Source organism: Juglans regia, chromosome 14 (genome assembly GCF_001411555.2).
Source record: "Juglans regia cultivar Chandler chromosome 14, Walnut 2.0, whole genome shotgun sequence".
Lineage (NCBI taxonomy): Eukaryota > Viridiplantae > Streptophyta > Magnoliopsida > Fagales > Juglandaceae > Juglans > Juglans regia.
This window is the reverse complement of record NC_049914.1, coordinates 28,140,475-28,156,303: the sequence shown is the minus strand read 5'-3', so window position 1 is coordinate 28,156,303 and position 15,829 is coordinate 28,140,475. Positions and strand designations below refer to the sequence as shown.

The 15,829-nt window shown below is 34.8% G+C and overlaps 1 protein-coding gene and 1 pseudogene across 1 annotated transcript; one reads left to right on the top strand and one right to left on the bottom strand.

The window, feature by feature from the left end:
- Window positions 1–8,862: 8,862 nt before the first annotated feature.
- Window positions 8,863–10,550, top strand: LOC109001642 (annotated as a pseudogene).
- A 696-nt stretch (window positions 10,551–11,246) lies between these two features.
- On the bottom strand, window positions 11,247–15,595 carry LOC109001643 (mitochondrial dicarboxylate/tricarboxylate transporter DTC-like). Its single transcript, XM_018978998.2, has 6 exons — window positions 15,313–15,595; window positions 14,999–15,082; window positions 14,362–14,423; window positions 13,788–14,149; window positions 11,879–12,093; window positions 11,247–11,677 (listed from the first exon to the last, which is right to left on the bottom strand). The coding sequence occupies exons 1-6, from the start codon at window positions 15,430–15,432 to the stop codon at window positions 11,621–11,623; spliced, it is 900 nt and encodes a 299-aa protein (XP_018834543.1). The 5' UTR covers window positions 15,433–15,595; the 3' UTR covers window positions 11,247–11,620.
- Window positions 15,596–15,829: the final 234 nt, after the last annotated feature.

The window sequence follows — 15,829 nt, the reverse complement described above, 5'->3', positions numbered from 1 at the left end:
GATGTAGTGGGAGAGTGCCTCGACCACGTAACCCTTTGAGGTGGGAGACAATGCTCTACAAGAATCTGTGGCGGGAGCTAGAGGTTGATCGTACCAACAAAAACAAACATATTAGGTTAAATAATCCAAATCACATGTTTAAAGTTTGAAAACTTGGTTCATCTCACTTGAGTGGTGAAGGCTAGTGACACATGGGCAACATCCGTAGGCCACCATTCTTTGGCAATGATGGGATGCCAGAAATACCGATCGGTCTATTCTGATGACAACAATTTAAGATGGTGAACAATGCTTGAGAGGAGAGGCAGCCGGTGTTTCACGCCATGTAGTTGATTTCCAGTGAAGTATATTCCCAAGACGTATAGACACTAAGTCTTCGTGGAACTTTGAGGAATTTTGTTGGGAAAATCTTCCAAAAATCAAATTTATTAGTAAAAATGAAACAAAAAATTTAAAAAAGACAAACCCGAGTAATTTGGTGGTTGCATATCCAATTATTCCTTGATTGAAGTTGTTCCCTGTCGAGTGTTTTTTTTTTCACTGCATCACTGAATAAGAGTCATGTGTATATGGCAAGGAAAATACTATGTATGGTGAGACACTTTGTGTGGTGTGTGTTCTTGATAGCCACGCCAAGGAAAGTTTCATCAATTTTTACATATGCCAAAAGAAGTAATTAACAATAAGCTCAAACCTAAAAAGATCTTACAATGGCCTAACACTTAACACACTTTCCCCATGGGTTAGTATCGGTTCAAAACATGACATAGACCTTCTAATTTTCCGTATAAGAATGCATTATTGACATCTAAATGAAAAAAAAAATGCCAATTATGAATGGCAACAAGAGACTACACACATATGATTGTAGCCATTTTTGCAACAAATGAGAAAGTTTCAAAAAAAAAAAAAATCTAAGCCTTCATTTTGAGTATTCCATTTGGCAACAAATCTTGCCTTATGTCCCTCAATAGAACCATCAATATTGTGTTTAATTTTATAGATCCACTTGCAACCTATATGAATTTTGTTTCGCGGGAATGTTGTTAGAACCCAAGTGTTATTAGATTCAAATGGAGATAATTTTGCTGACATAGCATCTTGCTAATGAGAATGCGTAACAACTTGGTGATAGAAGATAGGTTCCAAATCAGAAGATATAGCTACAGTATAGGCTCTATGTGATGGAGACAATTTAGAGTAAGAGCGTACATCAGAAATGCTATATTTGTTACCTGAATATAGAGCAGGATCTTTAGAAAATGTTGGAGAACTAGAACCAATCAATTTACAATGATAACTTTGCAGGTATCCAAGTGTTTTATGTTGTCGATTTGACATTCTAAGAGGTGGAAAATGAGTTTCATCATGTAGAGATGGGATGTTTATAGTGTCTGCAGTAATTGAATCAGCAAAATTTGTTTGAGATTGAAGACGTTTAGAATATGTGAAGCTTTCAGTACAATCAGGAATGAATTTAGGAGGAACAACATGATTTTGCTTAGATATTAGCAAGTTAGAATTTGAAAAAGTGGACTGAGAACAAAAAGGAAAAATAGATTCATGAAAAATTACATCTCTGGAAACAAATAAATATTATGAGATTCCATTTCAAAAAGTTTATATCATACAAAAATGCATTTTCTTGCTCATGGAGAAAATTTTGATATGTTTTGGGTAAGAGTAGAAGCATAACCCAAACAGCCAAAATTCCTCATGAAGTGATTGTATGATGGAATTGAGTTGTAAAGGATCTCATGTGGAGATTTATTTTTTAGGATTGAGGATGGAATACAATTTATAAGAAAAGTGGCAGTAAGGATGCATTCCCCCAAAAAAGTTTAAGGGTTCATTTGACTGAATTTTTAATGCTCTTGCTACATTTAGTAAGTGCTAATGTTTTCTTTCAACTATTGGATTTTGTTGAGGTGTCTTTACACATGAGACTTGATGAATGATTCCTCTTGAGGAGAAAAAATCTGTCATTTTAAATTCTAAGCCATTATGATCTCTTCTTACACATTGTACTTTTGTTCCAAATTGTGTGTCAATGATTGTAGAAGGAAATGAATAGTCCTAACTTCAGATTTTGATTTCATCAAATAAACTCATGTAGACATAGAATGGTCATCAAACAATAGTAAGAAAATATTTAGAACCAATATGGGTATATGTAGAAAAAGGGAAACAAAGGCACTTTTTAGCTAATGAAATCCACCAATATGGTAACTAAAGACAACTAGCCCAAAACCTGTATGCACGTTTTCTCTTTTGAACGTATATATGTTAAAATTAAATATAAATGAGGATGTTATTCATCAATACAATGCTTATAAATGCTTTAAATGTTGGTGGTGCTATATATAAATATATATATATATATTATATTATATATATATGTCTACGGATGAAAAAAAAGGACTGGTATATATATATATTTTTTTAATTTTTTATATTATATAAAATATTTTTTATATGATTTTTTATATTATATGATTTTTTAAATATAATATATATAATTATATAAATATAATAACTTGGTATTATATGCTAAATTACTAATTAATATAACATTAAATTTTAAAATTCTATATAAATAACTATATATTATCACTATAATCTATAGTATTAGTAGTTATACTAATATTATATCACTATAGCGATAATATATATATAATATATCAATATATTATAATATATTCCTATAGTCTATAATACAATTATAAAATATATTATAATACACTACAATATATTATCATTATATTATTACATATTATAAGATATAGTTATATTATACATATAATATACAAAAAAAATCAAACCGAACCGGTAAAATCGAAAGTATCGGTTTAAAGGTGTAACCAATGCGGTATTGATTATTTAAATCTCAAAATTAGTGTATACTCATTACAACAAATTTGAGCTTTTGGGATGAAATTATTTAGAGACAAATTAAATAATTGTTCGAACAGTTTTTTCTGTGACGAATTAAATCGTCTCAAAAAGGTTTTCCCATTCGAACAGTAAAAAACACATTCTAACAGTAAAATCTTGGAGGGAAAATAATTTATTATGGCGGGAAGAGTTCACAACCGTTCGAACGATAATTTGTTGTGTTCAAACGGAAAATATTTGTTTGCAAAACCTGGTAGGAATGTTTCTAAACCGTTCGAATGGAATATATTTAGTTAGAATATATTCAAGCACCACATTTATACATTCGAAGGTATAATATTAATCTCAGTACGAAACTCAAAATATAAACAATATATATCATATATACAAATTCATTAATTAATTTTATGTAATTAATTTAAAAATATTTTAATGATTTCTTTTATGTTAAATAAAATTTTTAGTTAAATAAATATTATCAACCAAACACCACATAATATAAATCAATAATTACTCTAAAAAAGACAAAATATTTAATTTACAAATAAAGCAAATTATCAAAACACCATATATACTGTCCATAATTATAACAAAAAAAATAGAAATAAAAAATAGAAACTACTGTGATGCGAGATCTCTACACACATCCTCGATTGCAGCTAATTGTCTCTCTATCTGTGCCAGTCGAGTACTAAGCGTGACCTGAGTTGCATTATTGGCATTAATCTCTATACGTAACTCATTAACCTCTATACGTAACCCAGAGACGATAGCCATAATCTTTGTACGCAACTCAGACATGGTTGTATGTACTGCAACAATCACTGCTGATGTGTGTATGCCGATCTCAGCATGCAATATGTCGGCCATCTCCTCGTGAGTAGATCGTGATGCCTCGGCCTGTACAGATGTCTCACCAGCCGATACTCTAGTATCTCCCGGCTATGCATCTCTCTGAATCTCAGCCCTGTCAGGAATAGCTCCACGAAAACTAAATCTTTAGTGTCCTGTGCTCCATGACAGGGTGCTGCTGTTGATCGGTCTCATTGGCTCTCGAGAACGCTCAGCAGGTTCGAGCACGACTCCGGCATGTAGCAAAAATCGAGTGATGAGGATCCCAAACGACAGTATATCTTTCGTAATGAACCGTGCCTCTGATCGGATCCTCTCAAATATATAACCCACGAGGTTGATCAGGATGCCACGAGCGACCCGTATCATAAATCTCACTCGATCCATGCCGACCTCGGTCTTGTGCTGCCAAGGATCAATATTGTTGTCGATGATCAAATTCATTATCTTGAATAAATAAGATATATTTTTCTGCCTAATACTCTTCATCCCATTGTACACTGGAGCATCTGGACCAACAATTAAGTCTCTGACCTAATGATCTGCAAGTGTCTCGATCTCATTGTGTAAACTAGTCCCTCGTCCTGAGACAACTCTGTATCACCTGAAGGATCAGACTCTCTAGGCGGCAAGTTCGGATAGGCATCAAGAAGCCTAGAAATACCCAGATATGCGGCGAGTCTGTTTGCTGAAAATATAATAGGAGCTCATCGGGCACAGATCTTGTATGCCCCACATCGTCTGGGCTGGCACCACCGAGCTCTTTATAGAACTCAATAACGATCTCAATGTAGGAAATGAGCTCTATTCCTTCTTCTCGCTGATCTAAGATTGGTGCACAACCACGATCATTGAATACTGATGGGAGGGAATAACCCTCCCAAATAAGAGCCACAAAATAAGACAATTTTACATGTCGCTCAAGTAAAACAGTCCACTCTCGAACTGTTTGGATGGAAGGTTCCCCTGATCTACCACGTTTACGCCTCCTATAAGACATTATTATAAACCTGAAATTTTAAAAATAAAATATATATTCAGTATTAGTGATAAATCTAATTACAACGAAAAGATTTACAAAATTATATACTAATAGAAATTTAATAAATTAATTGATAGAACAATTCAATGAAACGATAAAAACAATTTAATAAGCTAATATAAAGTAAATGGTTCAAATTTAATATAAAAGCGTTCGAACGATTCAATATATAGTCGAACGGACACTAAAAACCGTTTGAACGTAAGGGTTCAGTTGTTTGAATGCATTCAAACGGAAACCAGATCGAGCTCGGCCATGGTTGAGTCAACTCATCAGTCATGAAAACATCCAAAAATGCATCGATTCTGTGGTTTCTTCGACAAAACACATATTACTCTTCATTTCTAAACATCATACGGTAGATTTATGGTGTTCTACTGTGACTATTGATGAAAAAATACAATTTTTCTAGAAAAAGCTAATAAAACCATAAAATCATAAAATAAACGGTAAAATAACTTTTAAAATGCATATCTTCACTTGAGAGGAAATGTGTTTGACGTAGTTGCTGATTACGGTGGCAGACGACGGCGATTGATGGGCGTTCCAACATTTTCTCTCGTTTTCAAACGGTGGGGACAGCGGCGTGAGAGAAAGTTCTGTTTGCGATAACTTATATGTGCATACTTGTTCGAACGTTATATTTGACCATTCGAACGGTTTTAAACTATTGTTCGAACGTTAACGTTCGAACGGTATTTGTTTTAAGTTTAGTAAAAATTTATATTAAATATATATTATATTTATAATCCTATAAATTAATATCATATATATTATTATAGTAGATTATATATATTGTAATATATATGTAATATTATAATATATATTATGATAGTATAATACTTTAAATGAAAACATAATAACTTATATGTATTTTATTATAGTATAATAGTAATATATCATAATATTTTACTATCAAAGTGTTATATATGAGGTTGTAATATATATATATATATATATATATATGATAGCATATAGTACTATATGCTATGAGTTTATACTTAACTAATATATATCATACTATATATTCCATTATATTTTACTATATAAAGCATATATGATGCTATACAGCATATATATATATAGAGTATAGATTACTAATATACCATCATCTTATAAATTTTTCTATACTTTACCATGTGATCTTAGTATATTTGAGGCTATATATATGTGAGTATATATTACTAATACATATGATCTTATATTTTCCACTATACTTTAGTATAGGATAATATATGTGATACGATATATATGATATATAATATAGATTACTATATATCATATAGTATATATTACTAATATATTTTCCTTTATACTAATTTAGAATACTATATTCGATACTATATATATGATATGGTATATATTACTAATATATATGATAGTATATATTAGTAATAGCTATCATCTTTGATATTATTTAATATTCTAAATGATAATATCTTTGTGTATATACTTTTTCAAGGATAACTTCAAACTAAATTTTGGTCTGAAAGACGAGTGTAGGACTGTCGAAGAGCTGATGTGTAATGCATTCCGCATGTATAAGGCGAGATGTCACGAGCATTACAAGAAGTACGAGAACAAGGAAGATGCACGCTAGCATCTTTTTCAGGATGTCCGACCTGAAGAATGATGAAAACTTTGTGGCATGTTTGAAGATTTATCATATAAGGTAAATTAAATGAATTATTTATGTGTCATATTTGTAATTTTTCACTTACTAACTTTTACAACTTCTATGTAGGAGCGAAGTTCTATAAACAAAACGAATAGATCAAAGTTAAAATTCATCATCATGCATGCTCAAGATCTTTCCATCACCTCTCTCAAAAATTGGTAATGTACTTTTTTTAATTTTTTTTTTATTCTATATAGTTTGTTTTTAATATAGACTTTATATCTTAACAATGTCTCTTGTAGAAAGAGTCAGACACCAATTTTGATTTGACAAAATTATATGTTGCAACACATACTAATAGTAATAGAGAGTGAACTCATCCCGATGCTCATGAGAATTATGTAAGTATTATAATTTCTTTTAATTAACCATATTTAAATTATTGTGTTAATATTAATTTTATATGTTGTATATAGGATAAAATGGTTGCCCTTCATGCTGAAGTTGCATCATATCATAATTCATCAACAAGTGATGTTAAAAATTTTACACAAGTTCTGGGTCAACGTTCAGGCTACTTGAGGGGTTTGGGTCGCTGTGTAAAGCCTTCAATCTCTTCATCAACATCAAGCACTACTGTCATTGCATTAGAGAATGCAAATTCTATGATCGAATAATTGATGGCAAAACAGTAGGAGTTAGAGGCTCAATTGACGAAACAAGTAGACATAGAGATACGCATAAAACAACAAGAAGATCAACAAAGAGAGCTGCAACTCCAAATGCAAGAACAACAAAGACAGATGCAACTTCAAATGTAGATGCTTATGCAACAATTCAGGCCTCCAAACTATTGAATTTCATTAGAAGTGTTTTTGCATATTGAACAATTATATATCACGTACTGATAATTTTATTAGTATTATTAGTATTTTATTTATTTAGTTCTGACTTATTAGATTAGTATTATTTATTTTGAACAATTTGTAATGTATTTTTGAAATATAAATATCTATTTGGTTTTAAGTATTGTCCAAGAAAATAATAACCATTCGAACTCTCATCAAATGTTCAAACATAGATAAATCGAACACAACCGTTCAAACATCGCAATTTAGAGTTCGAACAGTCGAACAGGCAATTCACTATTTGCGTTCGATCATCAATTTTTTTGTTTGAACGTTTCTTCATGTGTATTTGGTTGAACGGATTGGTATCGATCGACCGGTCATGAAATACCCATTTGAACCGTTCCTCATTGTTCGAATGTTATTTTCCGACGTTCGAACGGATTTTCGATACGAATTTAATTCATCCCACAAAAAAAAAATTGTTCAAACGGATTTTCGAGACGAATTTAATTCATCCCACAAAAAAAAAAAAAATATGTTCGAACGCGATCAAACGATCCAACTTAATTTCGTCCCAAAAGATATTTTTGGGATAAATTTGTGATTTTCATCTTAAAATACCTTTTGGGATGGTTTTATAGGGACGAACTTGGGACAGTTTTTTTTTGTCCCAAAATATGTTTTGGGATGAAATGTCAATATTTTGGGATGAAAATCTTCGTTCCAAAAGACCTTATTTATTGTAGTGACGGGTTCAGTTTTAATATGTTCAAAACCGGACGGATTTATACACCCTTATATATGTTGTCGTTTTCAACTTTTACTCGGTAGCATGCAATTAATATAATAGGCATGGAGTTTTTATGCAGAACATGCTGCATGCCGCTTTTGTATCTTAGATGAGTTAGAATGGAATTTGATAATTTTCCGATCCCTTAAAAGAAAGAAAGAAAAAAAGGGAAGATTCATTCAAGGTGATTAATTGTATAAGTATATATTAATGAAAATTCGTAGATACAAAACATCATGTACAGATGGACGAAATTAATTATAGAAATTTTATTAGGAGGAACAGTACATAAGATAATTTATGTTACAGATCAAATCTGTTTGGTCACTTGTTGAGGTTTAAGCAGAAGTCAAATGTCATAAATTAAGTTAATTGCTAATTAATTATAAACATCTACAGAAAATCTAGTGAAATAAATGCTTAGAATTAATTAGGGAAGACAGACAGATCAGACATGCATGCATGTGACTTCATGGTTCCTGGAAACTCTTAAAATACTAGTAGAGATCAGCCATCCATGCATATATATATATATATATATATATATATATATATATACACACACACGAGTCGTGCTACATAAAAATTTTGCACTCTGCATACCACTTAAAAATATATAATTTTATTTTTTTATTATCTCCATATTTTATATTTCATATTTCATGAAATATGAGGGTAAAATTATAAGATTATATATTTTTAAATGGTGTTAGAATATAAGGTTTATGTTTAGAATTTTTCTATATATATATATCTCAGTTTTGTAATTAATATATACATAGAAGTAATATATATCGCCTCATAATTTCACACATTTATAGCCTGGGGAACTGAGTGGCCATTTTGAACATTAGACTACTATCACTACCTCCGCCAGCCTTGTCCTCGGCCTCCTCTCTCTCATTCGATCAATGGAGCATCGACGTCCATGATGATCACTCTGCCACCTCTCAACCGCGCGCTTCCAAATTTCTAACCTTCCTGTGCATGTACTTCTCCCTGCAGCTGTTTTCATTTTCATCTTTCTTTCCAAAACCTTGATGAAAAGCAAGCGAGCTGCCCCACTCCCTTCCGGTCCAAAACCTTGGCCGATTGTGGGAAATCTTCCAGAGTTGTTCAAGAATAAACCAAGATACAAGTGGCTGCATCGCCATATGAAAGAGTTCAACACAGAGATCGCCTGCGTTCGTCTGGGAAGAGTGCATGTCATTCCAGTAGCCTCGCCAGAGATTGCCATGGAGTTCTTGAAGAAGTACGATGCAGTGTTTGCATCCAGACCCATCACCGTCACCACCAATATATTCAGTGACGGGTTCTTAACCGCAGGCGTGTCACCGTGGGGAGATCAATGGAAGAAAATGAGGAGGGTACTCACTCTGAGATATTGAGCCCTGCAAAAGTGGCTGCTTTTTAAGAGAAATGAAGAAGCTGATAATCTTGTCCGCGTTATATATAACATGTGCAAACAGTGCAAAGGCTCTGCAATATCAGATATTGGCAGTACTTCTGGAACGGTGGTGGATGTAAGAACGGTTTGTCAACACTTCACTGGAAATGTTATGAGGAGGATGATCTTCAACAAGAGGTATTATGGGAAAGGGAGAGAGGATGGAGGGCCTTGCTTCGAAGAACAAGAACACATTCAAGCGCTCTTTGCCATGCTTTTGTATGTTTACGCTTTTTGTGTATCGGATTACATGTCAATCTTGAAGCCATTTGATCTGGATGGCCATGAGAAGGTGGTGAGGAATGCTTTGAAAGTTATCAAAAAGTATGAAGATCCGATTGTAGATGCGAGAGTACAAATGTGGAAAGAAGGGAAGAGGACGGAACCTGAGGACCTTCTTGACATCTTCATTTCAATTAAGGATGATGATGGGAACCCATTACTGTCAACAGCGGAGATCAAAGCTCAAATCACTGTGAGATAATTTATATTTTTACCATTTCTAGATATGATCTATATCTATATTATCATATAAATATTAGATTAGATTCATATACAGATTATACTACTTAGCATGTTTGTGGAGGGATGATATATATGGTTATTATTTATGCATGCAGGAACTACTGCTTGCAACCGTGGATAACCCTTCAAATGCAGCAGAATGGGCTTTGGTGGAAATGCTGAACCAGCCCGAGCAGATACAAAAAGCGGTAGAGGAAATAGATAGGGTGGTTGGCAAAGAGAGACTTGTCCAAGAATCCGATCTTCCCAAGCTCCCCTATGTCATGGCTTGTGCAAGGGAAGCTCTTCGGCTCCACCCGATTGCACCGCTCAATCTCCCCCACATCTCGGCTGCTAATGTTACCTTGGCTGGCTACTTCATCCCAAAAGGTAGTCAAGTTTTGCCAAGCCGATTAGGCCTTGGCCAGAACCCGAGTCTGGGAGGAACCGTTGGGATTCAATCCCAAGCAGCATTTGAAGGACAATTTGTGTGAGCAAGGGCTTGCTGAACCTGAACTGAGGTTCATTACCTTCGCCAGAGGAAGGAGAGGATGCATGGGAGGCACGCTGGAGACGCTCATTACTTTGATGCTATTGGCGAGGCTTCTCCATGGGTTTAAGTGGAGCATTCCGCCCAATAATAATATGGAGAAGATTGACCTAACTGAGAATGACCAACTTTTCTTGGCCGAACCTTTGCAAGCCTATGCAGAACCTCGCTTGCATCCGCATTTGTACCAACCTTAATATATATATATATATATATAAATATATATATATAATGATAATGATATCCTAGAATAAAAAAAGCAAACCACTAAGAATTGCTGTATACCTAGCTAGCGATGCAGCTTGTATAGTAGATATGCAAGAAAGTATGGGTTTTGTTTTATTTATGAAAGTACTGTTTGCAAGCTAATCCTTCAAAAGGAGCTGAAGCAGAAGGTGAGATGAACCATCCCATTTAATTTCAACTAATAATCTTACTACAATTCACAAATCATCTCAACTCACCTTATCTTATCTCACCATCCAAACGGATCCTAAGAAAACAGTTTTTAACTAAAAGAATGATTTTAATGTTTTTTCGGTTTCTGGCAAATTAATGTTCGTAATGATACTAAAAGAATAAAAGATTAAAGATGGGTGTGTGGGGGGGATCAAATCCAGATCCGAGACTGACTAACTACAACTACATGCCATGAAAAACCACGAGAACAGAAGGAATAAAATCAAAGTCTCTATTCTACTCATCAAAGTTTTGACTGGAACAGAGTTTCTGTAAAAATAGAGAGCCGAAGTACAAAACTTTGTGCGATAAACTGTTTTATAGAGTAGTACATTTTATTTTTACTTGGACATTCCTCCTCAAAAATTTCAAAACCAAAGACTCGGAGTTCAGAAACAGTAATATCCCGTTTCAGTCTCACATCTAAAAGATAACCGGTACAATTTAGAAATATTGTAGAGGCCTATTTCAGTTGCAATCAAACTATCAAAATAAAACTGGTTTTTACTTTCAAGGGTGCGGTGCGAGAGTGTCAAACCAACCAAAACAAGGCAGCAGAAAATAACATTATTAAAGCTTCACCCTGTCAGAAACTCCATCCCTGCAGAAAAATTATAGCCCTACGGATTTCTGAACCTTTTGGATATTGTTGAGGAAAATCCAAGTCAGCTGCATTAAAGCAAACATCCCAAAGTCAGAAACTAATTTTAAAGAAAAGATATATACAAGACCTGTAGGCGATTGAGTGTAGGTGATCTTTCAGCAAATGGCTCAGTGGTGGGTGCCAGGGTAATGTTACATTCGTCCATGCCAAAATAATTTTTTTTTACTGAAATATAGAACTTCTTGAGAGAGGGAGAGAGAGAATACCATGACATGGGGGGCAATTCTAACACAATAGACTGGAAATCCGGTGTAAAACTTGAGAGGCCCTCCAGATTTCAAGGTTTTAATCGTACAATCAAAAGAGCCAGAGTATGGAAGCTTCCCCTCGGCATCAGGTTGCATCTTCTGAATCTGGGTTTTGACATAATCGAATGGTAAACTGCAAGCTGCAGCAAAGAATCCTGAAATAGTACTGGCACCTGAAAAGAAAAAGGTAGCAATAAAACATTAGTTGAAGTATAGACATGATAGATAGTTCTGGGAATGAACGCTGATTACTGGTAGGAATTGAGTCTGAACTAAATAGAAGTTTCGATTTTTGCACTTCAGTACAAGAAAGAATAGATAATAAATTATATGTGTATCTGTGCCTACAGAGACGAAAGGGGAACAGCAAAGGCTCTTTTTTTATTGTCATCCAAGAAGGCTCCTTGGTAGCATACACATCTCAATCCAAGAACCTCAAAAATCGCAAACTAAATACTTGTGATGGCCAATGGAATTTTACCCTGGCTTTTGCATATAATGATCAATTCAAAATTTGGTTACTTCTACGCAAACAAAATCTATTTAATAATGTTAATTGAGCATGGCTTCTAAACCCAGATCCCAAATACTGATCATCAAAATAAATACAAATCACATCTTAAGGTGCAATCAGCTGTGTGAAACAAGAAATTCCAACATCGAGGAATATCCAAAACATTGAAGGGCCACAAAGATTCAACCAGCCATCGAGGGGAATGTCTAATGGGCCAATGCCCAAGTGTGCTCAGATAGCAGCCTAAGATATTTGGATAGGCCAAGCAACCTTTGGTCTGCTCTTAACAGAATGTGGCTATTTTCGAGTCAGACCTTTTAAAGCAGATAACATTTGGTGACCCTGCAATTCTTGTAGAATTTATAGCCGGATCGTTAAAGAATAGTTTAATTTTGAAAAACAATGAAAAGGGATGTTGAATTTACTGAACATGGAAAAGGCTTATGAATTAACTGAACATGCAGGTATAAAAGGAAATCAAGTAAAAAATGCAGGCATATCGGCGGGAAATTAAATTTGTCAGCAGACATAAGACTTCCAGAAAATGAACTTAAAAGAGATTATCAAGTGGTATACAAATAAATGTGTAAAATATAGTTCTTGCATACACCAAATCAAATCAGTGGACATAAGACAGGCCTAAAAATAGGTTTCAAAATGGCCTAATCGTCGACTAAATAATCCACCTTCACTACTACTAAAAAAACCCACCTTTACTTGCCGATAAAAAAACCCACACTTTATAATAAACAAGTTGCATAGCACATGCCTAACAACATCTTCTGCAGAAATCAATATTGTAGTATCTGTTGTACATCAACAAATGATACTATTCCCACGCCCCCCCAAAAATATGGCAAGCGTTTACTCGCAAATGCAATCCATAATAACCCACATGAGCATACCCCCACACGCACGCACATGTGGCGATCAACCATTAAAGAAAATAATAGAAAAATATCCATTAAATAACTTTCCCTCGTCACGTTAGAACTTGTGTTTCAGAAAATATCCATAGCAAACATCTAAATCCTTTGCACATGAGAGGTCACTTAAGTACCTGGTTGTAAGTGCGTACCCTGGCGGCTGGGAGGGGTGGGGTAGAGAAATGAAAAACATACCCCAAAAATCATGCCGAAGGTTGAGCAAAACTCCCCCTAATATATGAGGCCCCCATTTTCACTTTTTTCAAATATATTCCTCTTGAAGATAACGATTCATTAAAGTAGTGCGCAATACTATTACACACAAAAATTCCAATATCAATATTATGCTTTCGTTTTGGTAAGTAAAATAATAATATTAGACTTTCTAATGGCAACAAATAGCTAGAAATCTTGCAAAGAATCTTACCTAACACCGTGGCACCTTCACCAAAACCAAGGGAATCCCGGAAAAGTTCAACACTTTGATCATAAGAAGCGAGCATTCCCATGTTCAATGCCATTGCTCTCACTACAGTAGGGCCTGCACCTTTCCAGAGTGCCAAAACTCCCTCATCTGCCACAATCCGAGAGAGTGCATGGAAGGCATTTTTGTAATGTCGGCGCTGGGCTTCAGGCAAAGTGGCATCAGCCTGCATACGGATAAGTGCTAGATCTGCTGGACTGCCAATACTTGCTCCAATAGCACCAGCAGTAAGCCCACACAAAGCTTTCTGATAAAGTGGTAGGGGCTTCCCATCATTGGCTTCAATTGCTTTGTTCGTCAAAATCCTAAGGGAAACAAAGGAAAACATTTTGATACATTACAAGCATAATCATAGTGAGTTTAAATATGCAACTTAGGTATATTAAAACAGTTGAAACCACTTGTAAATATCCAGATTGACAAGACCAAGCTTTCCAAGAAAGAAAAGCACAACTCTGAAATGTTTTTCAACACTAAAAGAATTGATGGTTTAACAGTCGATGTTATCAACACTTACTTGAATGATCCAAGCCGTGCTGTGGTATACGTCGCTTGTCTGAGAAGTCCAGCAGACAGCCCCTGCTCAAAAGAATAAAATTAGACAAACGAAGAATTTATTTAATGGTTTAGCTTTGTGGTTTTTCCATGTGGGTTGGGGGGTTGGGGGGGGGGAATGTCAGGAGATGTTGTATATCCTCAATTTGAGTCGTACAGGACCACTGACCATGTAAGCTTTAATTAGCAGATTTCGTTCTGCTCCTTTGTTATTACTATACTAGTCTTTAAGAATCGACAATTAAGCAAACACCCTACACAATTTACAGACCATGCAAACAACCAGCTAATACTGTAAGACAATCCCCACCTTCTATTATAGCTCATCTTAAACAATTAGGCTAATAATTATCAATTAATGACCAATTCATACTCCAGTCAAATGACACACCAACATAAGAAACTCAAGCTTTTCGCTAAATCATTATAGACATCCATATTTTCATATAGATCTTGTGAAGACAAAAACCAAATTACGTACTAGAAAAAGCATGCGTCTTTAAAAACTACATCAACAACTCAAATAATGGAAAATTTAATCTTTTTTATTTTTTCTGCAAGCAGGAAGTTCAGATTTTTATTGGTTTATAGATCCAAACCTTGTAAAAGGCACCAAAGCCCTCCTCCTTAAGCATAGTCCTCGCCACCTGGCCTGCTGATCCCTGACCCAATTGAATCCTCACCTACACAAATCCAAACACAAACAAACAAAATCACAAAGCTATGACACATTTAAACGTACTAAGCCATTGAAGAGAGAAGAAAGAATCCATTAAAAAAGACCATTGAATCACAGATCTGAAACCCATAAGAGAATCCAATTTGCGGACAAAAAGATCATAACTTTCTGATGGGTGTCTGTAAAAATAGAGAATAGAAACATGGAAACTGATCTATACAGAACATGACGCACCTTGATCATATCGATGGGTTGGATGACGCACGTAGCGAGCATACCAGACGTTCCACCATTAACAAAGGGCTTCACGGTGGGCCAAACACCAGTGGCTGTGGACTTCTTCGAGTCTCCCATTCTCTTGTTGGATCGAAAGAGCTGGAGATTGGGGAGCTCGAAGGGAGGGAGGAGGGGAGAGAGAAAATAGGAAAATTATTAGGTTTCCCGGACTGAGCTGCAGAAGGTAGGGAAGGAAAGAGGCAATAAAACGTTGTTGCACTCCGCACACAATAGAGATTAGTAGAATTATTAATTTATTTAGAAAACCCTCTCTCTTTCTTCCGAATTTGTTGCATGTAGGGCCGAACAAAATCCGTGCAAACCGGCTGCCACCGACTCTTCGAGCACCAAACCGGTTGAAATTGATAGACAATTGATTGGCCGGCATTAGGAATTAAGCAAAATTGACGTCGATCAATTTGGTCCCAATTGGAAAAATCGTTAAACCGATCGACGTCAGCTATATTTTTTTTTT

Coding starts and splice junctions, on each gene's coding strand:
- LOC109001643 (XM_018978998.2), bottom strand. CDS start 15,432: ATGGGAGACTCGAAGAAGTCCACAGCCACTGGTGTTTGGCCCACCGTG. Junction 14,150..14,361: donor GCACGGCTTGGATCATTCAA/GTAAGTGTTGAT, acceptor TGTTTCCCTTAG/GATTTTGACGAACAAAGCAA. Junction 12,094..13,787: donor TGAAGGTGCCACGGTGTTAG/GTAAGATTCTTT, acceptor TTTTCTTTTCAG/GTGCCAGTACTATTTCAGGA.